At 38.7% G+C, this 17,584-nt stretch overlaps 1 protein-coding gene across 1 annotated transcript; it reads left to right on the forward strand.

Annotated features, from left to right (window-relative positions):
- The first annotated feature begins 5,825 nt into the window (after positions 1-5,825).
- Positions 5,826-16,924, forward strand: LOC113676604 (tRNA endonuclease ANKZF1-like). Its single transcript, XM_089183271.1, has 15 exons — positions 5,826-6,382; positions 6,762-6,835; positions 7,791-7,890; positions 8,876-9,105; positions 10,265-10,485; positions 11,062-11,110; positions 11,516-11,639; positions 11,898-11,996; positions 12,092-12,397; positions 13,076-13,583; positions 14,100-14,211; positions 14,911-15,009; positions 15,233-15,313; positions 15,977-16,044; positions 16,615-16,924. Exons 1-15 carry the CDS (start codon positions 6,223-6,225, stop codon positions 16,733-16,735), a joined length of 2,352 nt encoding a protein of 783 aa, XP_089039397.1. The 5' UTR covers positions 5,826-6,222; the 3' UTR covers positions 16,736-16,924.
- The last annotated feature ends 660 nt before the right edge of the window (positions 16,925-17,584 follow it).

The following is a 17,584-nucleotide window of genomic DNA, read 5'->3' on the forward strand; positions in this document are numbered from 1 at the left end:
TTTTCTGTTGTTGGTCAAATTCTTAAGTATCCTTTGCTATGGCACGTTATCGGGCTCAAAATTACAATGCAAACTTTTTTTCAGTTTATATTTCGAAACCTATCTTTTTATTTACAGTGATTTTCGAACCAGTCTTGTAATTACTTTCTAGTACGTTTAGTAGCTGTTAATGCATGCTTATTTACGAATAAATTTTCCCTCGACATTTCTTGCTGAAAACATATTCTTGCTGCGCGTTTGTAGGGGTGATTGACACACACTTATTGTTCTAATTTTGAATTGTAAAATTCATTAATTTATTTTGCGCGCACGATTGCTGAGGTACAGATTAGCACTAAAGCTTTTTATGCGATTTTCCACCGAACGCCTTAGGTCCTGCTTCTTATGTGATCAAACTTTTGCAAATTGACCATTCAAATTTCCTGCGAACTAGACCGGTCAAATTTTCTGCGAATACTTCACCGCACTGTGTTATAGCCAAGTAGTTCTGTATTGCGTTGAATAAGCAAGTTGCATTATGCTGTATTCAAACCTCTTACATGGTAATGAAACTAGAGAAATCAGCTTCATGAAAAAAGTTGAGTTGCATTGCTTCGCATTCCTTTTGAGCGTGGTTGCGTTGCACCTCTCTCTTCTGAGCCGAGCTGGGATGCTTCTGCATCGTGTTGCGCTTAACAGTTCTCCATTGCGTTGAATCACCAATTCGTTTTTTTTTTTAGACTGCCAGTGTTATTGTATTCAGATCTAAGAAGCCACGATGCATTAAGATTCAGTAGCTATAGCATGTTAGTGTGTATGACTGATCTTAAGCTGCTCCGATACTTAAGGTTGTGCTCTGTACTTACCTGGTGGCCTGGGACGAAACCTTGGCGGGAGATGGCTTTGAAGGGGATTTATTGCCTAAGTGCAGCCGCACCCTCCCCCTGAGGAGCAACGGAAGCGTTACTCCTTGTGGGGGAGGGAGGGTGCCTCCCCGCAAGCGTTTGTGGAGAACTGCATGATTGCATCCGCCGCCGCTCTTGGCCTTTTGGCTCGTCGTTACTCTTAACAATTGAATATTTCTTTTTGCATTGCACTTCTTTACCTGGAAAAATCTTCTGTAGAGAAGCTATTTTTTGCAAGAAGCTCGTTAGGATATCATTTCTCCTCAGTCACATCTAAATAGGATCGTGAAGCTCATTTTACGAAGACTGCTTTTATCTCAGTTTTGATATTAAACATTTTAATTTCTGGGTGGAGATGGGGGATGAAAGGGGAATTGGCTTTCTTTTCTTAGATAAAGAAATGACCCAATACAAGAAAAACCAAGTTCTTTAAAAAAAGATTCATGGAATTTGAGGAAAGTGAAATTCCAACCCCATGATGAGGTGGCAGACGAAATAATCTAATCACAGGGGCATCAAAGAGGGCAATTAAAAACCGTTTAAGAGTTTTGACTTGCTCCCTTTGATACCCCTGTGAAAATACACAAGACGAAGAGTTTACATGTTTCAATAAACTACTACTATAATCAACCATTCTGAAAGAAAGAACTATTTTTCTTCGCTGTGCAGTTGACTTTTGTTATTGCAGACACCCGCAGGGGGAGATTTAGTGTCCACACTAGCGAGAGGCCGTAATCGCGGGGCAAGAGAGATAAATACATTGTTTTGTCTTCAAAAATATGAAATTGATATGTAACTACGCAACGATAAAGTTTGTAACGTGGCCTCACGAACCGGAGAAAGATCTGGCCGCAAGCAGGAAATTCTCATGTTCTCACCCAATTGAAGAATGGTCTCTTTATTTTTCTTTATCCTGGTGTCGCTTTGGATTAAGTGAGTCAGGATTTTGGACGAAGTACTTAAGTGTACGCAATAACGAGAGAAAAAAAAAGTGAAATATTAAGCAGGGGGGAGGGGGGGGGGGGGGCATGAAAGTGTCCACATTTCCAAAAGAGCGAATGTCCATCAGAATGGGAGTGTCAGTTTCAGTCACTTGGTTATGCATTTTGTCAGGGGGCTGGCGCTTGTTTTCAATTAATAGAGGGGATGTCTGTAATAGCGAGGGGTCTTCAGGGCGAGAGTCGACTGAACTTAAACTTTTCACCCTGAGGCTCAATCATGACCGTGTGGTATCGTGGTTTAATTTTTCAGATTTAGGCTTATTTCCTCTCAGGCATTCCCATGTTGTACTCCTTGACCTGAAAGCGGTAAATTTCTTCAACTATTTAGCATAATTAGAGAAAACTTCTGTTCACACATTTTTGCAAAGCAGCAATTACTATTAACATTAGAAGTACCATTCCCCGAATGAGCCAATGCACATTTGGTGGATTGTTCTTCCAAAGTCAATAATATATCCGTTGACTAAGAACAAAATGTGGAGGCTTAATCTACCTTTCTTGAAAAGTAAAAGAGCTAGTGTAAACGCAATAATATCATGGTCTTCTGAAATCTATCCTGACACTTCAAAGTTATAGGAAGTACCTCTTTCCTGTTTGGCTCTCGTATATCGGCACACCTCTGGATTACAACTACTATCATCTCGTCTTTCGAGGTCATACACCTCGATCACCTGTGTGGAACGAGGAAACAAACGTGTCGTTGTGATTTGCCCGGTACCAAACATTAACACTGCGCCTTAAACGCGAAGGTCATGGGTTCAAATCCCGTACAGGCCTGAATCTTTTTCAGGCCTTATTTTCACTACTGCTTAAGTAGTGTCCAACACTGCAAAGATAACTTACAAATTCATTTCTTAGACCGCAGTTTACAAAATTATTTTTATATATATTTACAGTCATCGTACCAAACATTGCCACCCAACTTAATCTGGATAATAGATCCTTCACTTCAGAACGAAATGAAGACCTTGGAAAAAAGTTGGAAAATGTTAAAATTGAATGAACCCGATACCTGCGATGAGAATGATTCTGCCATGCCGAATCTTTCTCATCCTTGGTGTTGGGGCTCATACACATGGACAACTTTCGAAAGTTGACACTTGTGCGAAGTCGAAACATTAATTTTAATTTCTTCCACTGTCAATGCACGATCCAGTGCGTGAGAAACAAATGTAGGGTTAATCTACGTTTCCAGAAATATAAGAAAATATCATGGTCAATGACATTTCTTTCTTGTAACTTAAAACCTGGCAAACGAAGATAATCTTAATATTTAGGTTACTTAGGTTTTGCTTCATTATACTACGTGGTAGTTTCAGAAAGCTGGAGCCAAGTGCTCAACCAATCAGAGTAATTCAAAACTTAAACACATCCCTCTCGTTTTCCCGCGCGTGAGGCAAGGGTTATTTTTGTATACCCTAATTACTTCTCATTGCTAGCCTTTTCCTGTATCATATCAGTCGCTATGATTGGCTTGGAGTTTGTATTGCAACTCTTATTCAAGGCGCTGTAATGCTGCCCATTTGTTGTTTTTTTTTTACAGCTGATTGATCTGACAGTTTTAGCATATCCCCATTGCATTATGATCGGGGAAGTGTTACTCCAAGTGGCCGGAGGGAGGGTGCCTCCTTCGCGAGCATTTGTGGAGGACCGCATATTTCTTTTTGCGACGCATTTTTTTTTTTAACTGGAAAAGTCTCTTTTTTTTTTTTTTTGCAAGAAGCTCGTTAGAATATCATTTCTCCTCAATCACATCTAAATGGGATCGTGAAGCTCATTTTACGAAGACTGCTTTTATCTCATTTTTGATATTAAACATTTTAATTTCTAGGTGGAGACTGAAGATGATAGAGGAATTGGTTTTCTTTTATCAGATAAAGAAATGACCCAATACAAGAAAAACTAAGTTCTTTTAAAAAAAGATTCATGCAATCCGAGGAAAGTGAAATTCCAACCCCATGATGAGGTGGCAGACGAAATAGTCTAATCACAGGGACAACAAAGAGAGTATTCGAAAACCGTTTAAGGGTTTTGACTTGCTCCCTTTGATACCCCTGTGAAAATACACAAGACGAAGAGTTTCGTCTTCCAATAAACTATGACTTTATAATCAAACATTTGAAAGAAAGAACTATTTCTGACATTGCTGCTTGCTATACAGTCGACTCCTGTTAACACATTTTTGCAAAGCAGCAATTATTATTAACACTAGAAGTACAATTCCCCGCATGAGCCAATGCATATTTGATGGATTGTTCTTCCAAAGTCAATAATATATCCGTTGACAAAGAACAAAATGTGGAGGCTTAATCTACCTTTCTTGAAAAGTAAAAGAGTGTAAACGCAATAATATCATGGTCTTCTGAAATCTATCCAGACGCACTTCAAAGTTATAGGAAGTACCTCTTTCCTATCTGGCTCTCATATATCGGTACACCTCAGGATTACAACTACTGTCATCCCGTCTTTCGAGGTCATACACTTGGATCACTTGTGTGGAAAGAGGAAATAAACATATGCATGTCATTGTGTTTTGCCCGATACCAAACATTAACAATGCATTGGAAACGCGTAAGTCATGGGTTCAAATCTCGTATAGACCTGAATATTTTTCAAGCCTTATTTTCACTGTTCAACACTGTGGAGATCACGTTCAAATTCATTTCTGACACTGACACTATACTGAGATTCTGTACTTGGCTACAAATTACAGATATCCTCGTAAAGAGTGTTGTGAATATACATTTTGTTTTCGCCTCATATGAGGAAAAAATGCATTTTCAGTGGCTAATACCGTGCTTAATTCGATAGTCATGTTGGTGTACTTTTTCGCTTTCCGAAAACTCTGACAAAGCTAAATTAAGCATGTCAAGATATACCTTTTCTACTCCGTCGCTTGAAGGATCGTTTTCCATGTCATCATACTCAACGTTTTCCGAGTGTCATCTTTCCCTAAAAAAAGACGAAATGGAAAATGATGAGTATGATTTGGCTTCAGAAATAAATCCTGCCACACCAAAACGAAAGACACAGTCGTAGATAACGAGAAAGGTTTAAACGTGTCTTTGTTTTATTGACGTCACAAAGGCTAATCAAATAAACAAAAGAAAATTGATGCTATGCGCGCGGTTTTCTTATCATTATTTAGTTGACTCTTCGTTAATAAAGTTGTACGTTACCGAGGTCACTCGATCAAAATTAGCCAATTGCATGAAAATGAACAATGGCTCCAACTTCAGTTATATTACGCACCGCTTAATAATCGGTCACTGACCAAATCCCCCAAATTTATCTCCGATGTGTACTGTTTATTAAATCTTCTTTAAACGGTCACCTATATCATTATGAAGTGGATGGCTTTCTAGGTACCTAATTATTTCGCTACGCATGTCTTTTAAACTCATTTATTCTTATTTATTTCGTTACCATGTTCCCACCAATAGCGTGGCTCCATTTTTCTGCATACATACATACACTCCACCCAAAATTCCTCTATTCGCTCTGACGAAGAGCTAATTAAGCTCGAAACGTCAGCTTTGGACGCTCTCTCTTTACGGTGGCCAATTTAAATAATTTGCACCACAGTTTCTTTAGATAGTGGGGATAATGCATGCGCAGAGGAAAATCTTTAAGTTTGTACGGTTCTGCTTGGCTTTAATTAAACGTTGAGGAAAAAGAACAACCGCGAAAAAAATCAGCGATAAAAATTCCTTGATTTACCCTTTACATTATATCCTTCACATATAAGAAGTTATGAGGTGTATAATAATGTTTATGTTTATCTCGATAACATCGCTTGACGGTTGGTTAATTAGTAATTATGTTAATGCAATACTCTTCCACTTTGGGAAATGGACCAACTCAGAAACTACTCAAATGTACCTCTTGCCGCGGTAAAACTCGGTCCCTGGGAGCGACTCTCACTCACCCACACGGTTAGGCTTGGGGCCTAACATAATTAGAACTTTTCAAGATGGCGGCCAAACAAGCTCAAATTTGATATTTAGTAATATTTCCGGTTACAAAATCGTAAACAAAGACGATGTTGTGCTAACTACATCGTAGAATAGTCGGTACCAGCAAAAAAAGAGACATATAAGAGCTGATAACTAGAAATCTGTCAAACGAATGCCGTGCCACATTCTTACGTCTGCCACCAAAAATAGATTTTAGTTACGAAATGTGGTGGTGCAATGTGGGGGAAGGACCGATATAAAAGCCACAGTGATTCTGCGATTCGTTACAGTTCGATAAGGAAGGGACATCTATATAACCAAATTGATTTGATTGCTCAGTAGGTCGAATTCTTGAGGAATTATTTTTTTTACGTTAAAACAATGGCATATAAAGCAAGGTCGTCTGCTGTGTCAGTTTTTGACGAAGAACTAATGAGTGACTTCCTGCGAAATGTTCGCATTATCGGCAACGATCTTAAAAGTGGAGACAGCGATGAGAAACAAGAGCAAGTGATGGAAAAGAAACTTATTAGGAAAAATGGTAATTTTAGCTCTACTTTGTAACTGAAGAGTTTCGCTAACACATCGGCGAACTCTTAGTTTAATTAATATTCGCTCGTTTGAAACGATGAACAGGTATTGCCAATGACAAAACGAAGTAACTAGGCTAGTAATCGTTTAAATCTTAATCTCTGATCTCCTTTTCTAGCTGTTAAAATGCTTTTAAATTGGCTAACGGAATTTGGTGTCTACATTTGTGTCTTCTCATCACCTGTTTGCAAAACAGTGAATTAATATTCTATGGAGAAATTACCAGTCAATCATCTCTGAGAGTTTAAGAGTTAATTATTCAGACTGAATAATGATTCAAGTGTGATGAAAGAAATGTAGTTTTATAATCTTTTGCTTTGGTATCACAGAATCATATGCTGGAGAGAAACTTGGAATGAGCTGCTCCATTTGCCAAGTAATTTTTGAATCAGTTGAAATTCAGGTAATATGATTTGATTAAAGATTTTTTTTGAGAACTAGTGTATGCAATTATTCATGGCCATGATTAGTTTTTGATTTTAAATGTTTCCCTTATTTTAAAATACAGTTATCTGGCATGAAAATGCAATAGGCTGTCATTAAAACAATAGAGTTCATAGAGAAAGATGTTTTTGTTTTGTCACAAGCATGGGACAAAGAAAAATTCTGAGTCCCCATGAGGAATTGAATCTTAGACCTTCGGATTCTGCGCTCTGATGCTCTACCACTGAGCCACATATACTTCATGCTAAGTGAGGTCTATCATGAAGGTTATATGACACATGTACTGCATACTGCTAGGATCAGCAACATCAGTGGCGTAATGTTTGTAGGGTTATGTTTGTAATAGAGTTTATGTTGGCCCAGGGGCAAGCATAAAGAGATCATGAGCCTGACTCGGACTCATGTTTGCAATTTAGGTTAAAATGACTCTGTGAACTGGGTCCAAAACATGTTCACCCCAAACAAGAATTGTTATTATTATCATCAGTTTGGAGGGCATTGAGAAAATAAAAACTGAAAAAACTGACCATATAACAGTATAAATTGCTTAAAAAAAATTAACCATAATTGCTTAAAAAAATTATACAGTTTTCACCGGTAATTCAACTGTATGACATGTATCTCATTTTATTTATCCTACTTTAGCTTTTCTTCGATTTGTTCCAACCGTAATTAATTAATTTTAGCTATATATTAATGGATAAAGAGCCTCTTGGTGGAAATACTGCTAATAAGATCATTATTATTTTACATTATTATTAAATTGTAACTCAAATAGGCTAGAGCTTGTCATTCACAAACTTTCAATTGAGAGTCTAGTGAGAAAATAATTTTTCCCTGTGGAAAATTGAGTGAAGTAACAACTAATGCAATATATACATTTTTTACTAAGAAATTTTTTCTTTATTTGGCAGAGAGAGCATTTCAAGTTAGATTGGCATAGATTTAACTTGAAACAGAAAATTCTAGACAAGCCTATTATGTCAGAGGAGGTATTTGAGGATACTATTTCAGGTATGTTATTATAATTGTACATTTATTTCCTAAATGGAAATAATTTTCTAGTACCCAATGTTATGCAACCAGTTTTCCACATTTGGATTTGTACATGACGTTGAATTTTTTGCAGATTATTAAAACCACCATCTTGATCTTGTCTTACTAATCTTGTTTTTTTTTTGGACCTTGGGCTAGTACACTACAACAATTGACATGTATTTTTCTGGTGTTCTTCTGGGTGTCAGTGAAGGCAATCTAAGGGCTAATGACATACTACTTAAATTTTATTTAATTATTGTGTCTATGTAATTTTAAAAGAATTACATCTTAATTTGGCATGACTGCGGCAGTGTTGTTGTTGTTTTTTTTTCATCTTTTATGCCCTAATATAATATCAGTCTGCATTTTCTTTAAATTGCTTTCCAGACATTTCTTATGGTATGAACAATGATAATTTATTTCACCATTTAAGATTTTTTTTTTAGTTGGCTATATATCATTTCCTTTATTCTTGTGACCTCATTGTTGGATTCAGCGGTGATACCACAATTAGAAATTAGGTTTAGTCACTCTTTGAGCTTAACCCCTAGCTTCTAAATTCTCCTTACAATACCACCCCTGAATCAAACATAAAGGCCATGAGAACAAAGGAAATGATCAGAAAGAAGCTCTTGATTATTAACCCTTTCACTCCCAAGATCTAATTAGTAATTCTCCTTACTATCTGCCATACAATTCTTATGATGTTAGTTCAGAGAATTTGGTATTGGATCAACTAATAATCCCATGATTGATATTCTTCTCTATTCTCATCACCTGCCTGCTTGATATTGTATTGATATTGTAAGGAGAAATTCTGTCTTGGTCACTTGTGGGAGTGAAAGGATTAAAAAATTCTGAAGTTAAAGTGTATTGGTTTAAATAAAATTAGGCTTATTAAGAATTTTTAATCCACACACACATAAATATATATTTTTTTTCCTTTTTTTTCACATTTTAGGAGAGGTATCAAGTATTTCTGGTTCTGACAGTGATACAGACAATGATGATGGTGATTTGATGCTAGAATCAAGTCAGTGCAGTAAACCGTCCATCAACAGTCTCCTGCCTGAGCAAAATATTAACAGTGAGACACATGCAAGTCTTAGGCGGCAACACCCAAAGGTTTTTTTTGTGAATGGAGATGGAGAAGTGATGTCAGTTTATCGCAGTGTTTTGTATTCTGTCCAGGTAAAATGTTATTGTATTTAGTGTGGCATATTATCATTGTCATTATGGTGACAAAATTAATTTGTAAGGAGTTCAGCTGAGTTACTCAGCCTTTTAAGCTGCATGTGGTGCATGTAAGCAGCAGCATATTAAGGGGTTTCCAGCCTGAGACTTGGTTCTTATTTGAAAATAGGGCAAATACCCACGGCAGGTAGAGTCAAGCCAAGTGACCCACTAGGTGCTAAAGCTTATTATTTGGTCTCGGTAGCTTGAAGCGACAAGCTAAGAAATACTGCCACTCCCCTTGGATGAGATTCTAGTCCATTGCAGCTTACCCTCCCCTCCCCCTGCCCCCAGCATTTTGTCAGGCTTTCTTGGCAGTGTGCAGGAACCCTTGAACAATCTTGGGTGAGAGAGGCAGAGCTAGAGGTAAATGTCTTGCCCAAGAATACAACACAATGACAGGAAAAGTGTCAAACCTGTGGTACATATTGACATTGAGTCCTCTGTGTGAACTTACTTATTTCTCTCTGCCTCTCCTGCTTAACCCTTTACACTTTAACATTGGTGTTCATATTCTCCACACTGATCTCTCTTCATTCCTGTGGTAATGACAAGGAGAATTTGTTGGACAATCAGGAGCTTCTTAAATTAGTGATCATTTCCACAATTCTTGTGACATTTACATTTTCTTCGAGGGTGATACTGTGAGGAGAGTTTAGAAGCCAGTCACTCTTAAGGGTTAAAGGGTTACTAAAATATTTGACAAAAAAGGCACCAAATATGCCTTGTGAAAGGAAATGGGTCCCTAGTTATTTGCTCTGATTACTCTCCTCTAAGGAACCTGACTGGTTCAACTGTACAGAAGATCCAAGTTTGTGGCTTGGCATGGCTAAAGAATTGTTACCATATGCTGTGTCAAAATCACGTCTTCTTTGTTTATTGATCAAATTTAGGACAAAGTGACTTTCAAATTAAGTTATGTATGCATTCTTCTTCAGTTGCTTTGTTCCAATTAAATTGCCATACTTCTTAAACAAAGGGAAACTTAAATCAACTTATTTTGAAATTGTATAACCTGAATTTTCTTTTAACCTGCAATAATTATTGATGACATAGGTTTTCACTCTTTAGAGGTATCTTTCTCAGGAATGTTTTAATTGATTTTAATTCACATCAGAACATCCCAACCACTCCACAAGACACGTTGTCACTGTTTACAAGTCTAACAATGAAATGTTACTGGATTGTGTTGATGACGGCTGGTGGCCATTTTGCTGGAGCAGTTTTTAAAGGAAACGAAGTTTTGATCCACAAAACATTCCATCGATATACAGTCAGAGCAAAACGAGGAACAGCGCAGGGTGCCAGAGATTCACAGCAAGGCGGGAAGCAACCAAAGTAAGTGAAGGGTTGATTAATCTGATACAAAGAGCTGAAGAAAGGTGTGACAAGCACAAGGCAAAAGCGTAATTGTGTTTATGTTGTAAACATTGGAACGTCAACCAGTTTTCACTTTGTGGTAAGATCTAATATTGCTCGTTCAACTCAGCTACACAGACCATGTGGGTGAGTCAGATCAGAGCCCTGTGTTCTTGCACACTTGTGGAATCAGCCGATGTCATAATAGTCCTGTTTAAAGATAGAGTCAGAGAGATGACGGTAAATTTTTAACGTGGCCACCATAATGAAGAAAGATGCCGAAATTTTGTCGCAAGTGTGGCACAAAATAAATAAATACTTTCCCAATGAGTGCTAGAGGAGATATTTTTTAATAACCGATGTATCTCACGCAGCTGTTAAGCTGTTTAGGGGGCAAGTTTAGATTGTACAACAGTGCACCTTTTTATTTTATTGAAAAAAAATGTCTGTACTGATCGATGATGCAATCAATGGTTTAGCGATTATTACTTTGTACAGTATCATGGTGATAGAATCATGGTGGTGAATATATACCTCTTATTTGTCCACGCGCAGGTCTGCAGGGGCTAGTTTAAGGAGACATAATGAAGCTGCCCTCTTCCAGGTGAGTTTATTATTAACCCCCCCCCCCCTCCCATCAACCTTATCTCCCAGGATCTGACTTTTAGTTCTCCTCACTGGCTGCTACACATTTTCTAGGTATTCCCTTTGATTCCTTAAGAGTGACTAGCGTCTAATTTCTCCGTACATTATCACCCAGAATCACACATTAAGATCACGAGATCACTAGAATAAAGGAAATGATCATCGGCTGAAGAAGTTCTTGATTGTTTAACAAATTTTCCTTGTCATACTTCAGAAAATGTATTTGAACTTGTCCAAACTACATGATGGTCCATGAAAGTCGATAATTCGTGTTCCAATACGCGTGATCGTTTAAACTATCATCAACTATCATGACTAATAGAACGGGACTGTACATTGAACTGTGCAAAATTCTTATAAACAGGAGGTTCAGGATCTCCTCGAGGCGTGGTCACAGCACGTGGAAAAATGCCACAGGATTTTCATTCGAACACCAGCTTATAACAAAGCGATGTTCTTTGGAGGAAGAAAACCACCCTTCAAGAGAGGTACGGTCCAAAGTGAGATTTCCACTTGTGAGTGAAACGATATGAACAAACAAGCAACCGTTGCGACTTAATAAAAAATTCTCGTTACTTCTGCCATACAATTCTTACGATGTTAATTCGGAGATTTTGGTATTAGATCAACTATCAATCCCCTAATTAATATTTTTCGTTATTCTCATCACTTATCTGCTTGATATTGTAAGAAGAAATTCTGTCTTGGTCGCTCGTGGGGTTTAAAGGGTCAACTTCTTACTTTAGATGATGCGCGCATCAGAACGATCCCATTCGCAACCAGAAGACCGACATTCAACGAAGTGAAGCGAGTCCATCAGGAGTTGTCCAGTGTGCAGTTGCTGGGTGAGACTTTTTTTTTCCTCTTGCAATTGGTAAGAATTTGTCGTTGCGCATTTGGCTCAAGACATTTAGGGAACAACTACTTCTTGTTATTATAGGGAAGGACAGTGATGTAGAACTACAAGACCTTCTAATGAATTTGACTCATAATAAAGCAAAGGAAAATGTGCCAGCAGTTGACGACGGCGATAAAATTCGTTCATGGCAGGCAAGTCAGGCCGTCGCCAGCGACAATGAGGTAGCAATTGACTCTCAAGAACGAAACATTTCACTTGAACGCAGTGATGAAGGTCAGCCCGATTCAGGTTCTACAACAAAAGTTCAAGAAGCGCCGAAGAAAACGAAAAAGAAGAAAGCAAAAAATATTAAGAAGGAGTCCGTTGATGGGCTTCAAAATGCAGAAGGTTAGTGTGGAGGCGTTTTAGCTCTATTCCTACAGCGGACTCAACCCTGTAGCCTCCGGGATTGACAACTGGCTAATTTCTCCTTAAATTATAATCCCCGGCTGAGATAGAAAGGTCTTGAGAGTAAAGGAAACGATCCGGTGCCATCTAAAGAAGCTCTTGTTTGTTAACAAAATTATCCTAGACAGTACCACGGGAATTCAATGGAGAATAGTTGGGAGAAGATGCATATTGACGTTAAGGTGTAAATGGTCAAAATTCACCTTTTTTGCCTGGCTTACTTTTCCTTGTACGTTAACTTTTTAATCCCTAAGGGTGACTGGCATCTAATTTCTCCATACCATATCACTATTGAATCTAACATTAAGGTCACGAGAATTAAGGAACTGATCACCTATGAAAAAAGCTCTTGATTGTAAGACAAATTCTCCTTGTCAGAACCTTAGGAAATGTTTAGAGAACAGTATAGAGAGTATGCATACTGATGTTTGGGTGAGAAGGGTTAAATCGGAGAATCCAGCGTCACATCATTCGATACCCATCCCGACTCTGGTTCATAACTCTTTTCTTTCACTCTCTCTGCATGGTAGTGTATAATGACTGTGTGAATAAATGTTTGCCTCAAATCAGGGTTGTTTACATGCTGTAATAGATATAATTTTATATTTTTTCTTTCAGTTTCCCCAGAGAGGCGCCTATGGAATCGGCTTTACTGCGCTATTGTGTCTGCAAATATAGGAGTAATTTCTTCACTTCTTGGCGGAAGTGTCCAAAGCAACGGAAAAGCTTGTATAAACACTGAGTCAGCAAGCGTACTTCAGGAAAAAAATGAGGGCATGGAGGAAACTAAGAAGTCTGGTGTATCAGAAATTGAAATTAACGATTCAATAACAAGTGAGGATGAAGGAAATAAGACAAGTGATGATTTGAAAACTGACTCTAATATTAATAGGAGTGTAAAATGCACGAAAACTGATACAATCGAGGAACTGGCAAGTTCAGGGATTAGTAATGAATTTGAAGATTCTCCATCGCGGAACGGAGAATTGTCTTCCGCAAGGATTTTGGACGTTATCAATGAACTGTTTGGCGAAGGAGGTGACTCGCTTCTTCACGTAGCATCACGCTCGTCACGAAGGGAAATCGTGTTGCGGCTGCTGGAGTGTGGTTCTGATCCTGCTGTGAAGTAAGTGGCTCTAATGATGGACAAGTAGCGTACCCTCGATATGTTTTATTAGAAGGTTGTCCGTTGGTTCTGAGAATACCACCGCTGACCAACTAGAGAGATTAGGATTTGTGAAGCATCGAGATGATCTGAATCAGATCAGGGTAAACCTGATCTGATTAATAAAATAGTAGACTTTATGTTCGCGGGCCTAAGATGAATCAGCCCCTACTCAGAGTCATTGAGTCCAAACTAATGGTAGAGGATTAAAACGACTCTGAGAACAACCCAAAACACCATTATACGCAGGAACATGAACTACATTACTACTTATTATAACTGTGAAGATCATGTATTACCATTACCTCACTTTGAAGGGCATTGATAAAACAAAAACTGAAAGAATTGCAAACAATACAGTCCGAACAATCACGCGAACTTGCGGTTGGGCTAAAATGCATATTTGGCCGTCAAAAACTCTCTTTAAGCCCGAAAAATGCACCACGAAGAGATAACAATTGCTGTGTTTATCGTCAGGGATGAAAAGGGGAGGACTCCATATGCCGTCGCCGGCGACAAAGAAACACGGAATGAATTCCGACGGTTTATGGCTTGCCACCCAGATCGTTATGATTATGTTAAAGCACAGGTATGTTTTGTGAAAAGCCCAGTGTCTTCAGTGATTTTTTTGTTGTATCATGAAAGAGGCAAGTCTACGCACGAGACTGTCCAACTCACATGGTTGCCGAAACTTATTCTGGCGAATAGGAGAATGACAGTCAATGGCACTTTTTATTCCAACACTCCGACAGGTTTCAAACATGACATTTTCGATCACGTGGTGAGCAGTTTTGTAAATTTTTTTTTTAAAAAAACTGTTCACATAAGAAAAGACTTCAATTCCCCCAGGAATGACTCGGACATCGATATGGCCGCCGCCATTCTGTTGTGTTATAACTAGTATGGCCGCCGTGACGTCATGTATGAAAACGATTTTTCCAATTTAAGAGTGCCTAAACGACCGAAACACAGTGACTCAGCGTAGGATTGAACGCCTACCTCACGATTCGCTCTCTTCTAGGCCATTTATTGGGGTGCACCTGCCATTTTCGTTCGTGGTTGGTTTTTATGCTGTATAAAATCCTATAACAGTTGTTGATACCTTACCCGAATAAGGCGTCCTAGGGAATTTTTGTGAGAGAGAAAGAAGTTGGGTCTCTCGCTAGTTGCGAAACGACCATCGATAATATTCACATGATTTGTTTGATTGTATGGATTACGGGGTTTTCTTAATTCCGTTATTTGATGTGTTGTTTTTGTTACTTTTTTTTGGTTTTTTTTGTTTTAGATTCCAAGTGCACTTACACCAGAAATGGAAAGTGAAAAGGAGAAACGGAATGCAGAAAGAAAGAAAGCGCAGAAAAAGGCGCAAAAACAGAGGGCCAAGGTAGAGCAATGAAGAGATCACCTGTCTTATCCAGTAATGGACTGTTTTGCGATCAAGTTGTGGTTTTTAGTAAAAGAACCGTTTTTAATCACGCGACTCTAAGGAATAGTTGAGTGGTTTGACTATTCACGAAATATATCCTGTATGGTTTGAAAGCTATTAACAAGGCGAAACTTAGGAGACGTACATAATGTAATGAATAATGGCTGATTTATATTTAAAGGAACAAAAGGCTATTGAGCGAAAGAAAGAAGAGGAGGAAAAAGAAAAGAGAGCATATCAAGCTTTAAGCGACCGAGAGAAGGTAGGGTTAACGAAAAAATAAAAGATAAAAATGTACGACATCATTCTTAAGACTTGAGAAGTTATGGATGTTACTTGGCCCTTTACCTGCCATAAGAGATAAACATGAAACTTCTCCCTGTAATTTCCCTGACATTATCCAGCAAACAGGTGATGAGAATACTCACACTCATCGGGTAGATTTTTGTAATCATCATCTAACACCAAGTTCTCATAACTAGTTTACAAGGAAATCTGTAACAGCCAGAGGGGAGAATTGACAACAGATCTTAGTAGTTAATGGGTTAATGGATTAAGGTCGTCAAAAACGCGTGGAGGGTGGTTAAAAATGTTTTTTTCACAATAACAAATTAAGAAACATCTTCCTTTGATGATCTCGACCACTATCCATGATAGACATAAAAAATATTTCGTGAAAAAGGTCAAGGAGAGTCTGAAAACAAGAAAACTGGAAAACTTGGGGTATGCTCAACACTGAAGCACTCGTACCAATCGGGTATATAGCCCTCGTGTCTAGGTTGCTGTAATAACGTGAAACGACTTAGAAAGTGTCGCTATCGCTTCTCTCTCCTCGTCAGACATAATTAAGGACCCATTGGATAGGGGCGGGGAATCTAATGCTCATCAGTTCGCTATTCATTATGTTACTTTTCTTTGTTTGTAGCGGGCCCTTGCAGCCGAGAAAAGATTCGCTCAACAACAGGCAGCCAAACAAGCAGGGGTCACCTCTAGGTGAGCTTTTTAGAATAGGTAGTTTTGTTCCACCCACCCTCAAAATCTGTTGTTTTACCACCATCCAATTCAAATTTCACGAGTTTTCTTAAGCTCAGTGGTAAGCCACCGACCGCGAAATCGTAAACCCTCAGGTTCAAATCCTGTGGGTTGTTCAGATTGAATTACTTAATCTTGTTTATAATAAAGTTCGGATATAACGCGCGCTTTCATTCGTTGAAACAGCGTGCTCTGTCAGAGTATAGAGCATGCTTACGACACTGTTGTTCGCCTTGGAAATAAAGTTTGTTTTAAAAATTGAAAGTAATGCGTGGGGAAGTTAACGGATTCTTTATTACAAAACCAGTAGAGAAGCCTTGACTGTGCTCTGTTCTGTTGTAAAACACTTAGGAAGCGACTAGGGCACTCAAGAAGTGGGGGCTTGCGTCTCGGGTTTCTCCTCACACTTCTTTCGTGATCTAGCCGCTTTTTGCGTGCTTAACAACAGAACAGAGCACAGTCAAGGCTTCTCTATTTATTACATTGTCTTTATTTCCACAAATTCAACAAAAACAACGAAAACAATTGCAGCTGTGCGTGGTGCAGTAAAAGTTTGGTTGGCCAAGTTCCCTTTGAGCGGCTCACGCATAAGTACTGCTCTACAGCTTGTGTGAAGGCTCACAGACTGGAAATAGAATCTCAACAAAGATAGCAGGGCGTTGGCAGTTAACCAGCCTCTCTTATTCCAGAAACTTTATAAACTGAGAATAACCTTCTGTCGTTGCTGATGTATAATTCTCGAAAGAGTTTCGCAGTGAGGAGCAAGTGTGTTGGAATGCTAAAATCTAGTCTCTTGGAAGGTTATCTTGAATAAATTGTATCACAAGAGTGACATGACAAATCAATACACATTTTCTGTATATCGTGAGAGGTATATTAAGAGAGGAAAATGATCCAGGGGTGGGGGAATAACCTAATCGTGTAGTCTAATCGTCCGGGTGATGTTAACTCTGAGTGATCCGACTACCAACCCTCCTTCATTGAACAATGGAAGGAACCTCACAATAAGACTGACTGAACACAAACGACAGACTAGAAATATTGATGTCGACTCATCGCTATTGACTGAGACTCTACGTAGTGCCTAACCTACAGCCTACTGCACTCGCGTCTTTCAACGACTGACTCTGGAGAGCTGGTTCCGTAACTTAGAACACACTCCCCCTCGACAGGTGTCAAACTACTGGCACTATTCAAACTAACACGGTATTCACGACATATATACAAGAAGCGAACCGAACAGAACGACCTCATTTTACCGACAGATCAAAACTGACCAATCTCGACCGACTTTCACCACTTGAGTCCTCTAGCCAATAACTGACCACACGAACTGGACTCATTACACTCGACTGACAACAACTCTTCAATTGACTCTAATGATGATTACTTTCGTTACGGTTGCCGGCACGTCAGTCACCACTACCGAGAGAAGTCCTTTTCAGGACCACTGTCACTCAGACGATCAGACTACACGATCGTATGTGTCTTTTGTTTCTTC

This window comes from Pocillopora damicornis, chromosome 9 (assembly GCF_964200805.1).
Source record: "Pocillopora damicornis chromosome 9, jaPocDami1.2, whole genome shotgun sequence".
NCBI classification, from domain to species: domain Eukaryota; kingdom Metazoa; phylum Cnidaria; class Anthozoa; order Scleractinia; family Pocilloporidae; genus Pocillopora; species Pocillopora damicornis.

Excerpts from the sequence above, each read along its gene's own strand:
- LOC113676604 (XM_089183271.1), top strand. The coding sequence starts at position 6,223 with ATGGCATATAAAGCAAGGTCGTCTGCTGTGTCAGTTTTTGACGAAGAA. Across the intron at positions 11,111-11,515 it reads ATGAAGCTGCCCTCTTCCAG|GAGGTTCAGGATCTCCTCGA; the intron begins GTGAGTTTATTA and ends TCTTATAAACAG. Across the intron at positions 11,997-12,091 it reads GTCCAGTGTGCAGTTGCTGG|GGAAGGACAGTGATGTAGAA; the intron begins GTGAGACTTTTT and ends TTGTTATTATAG.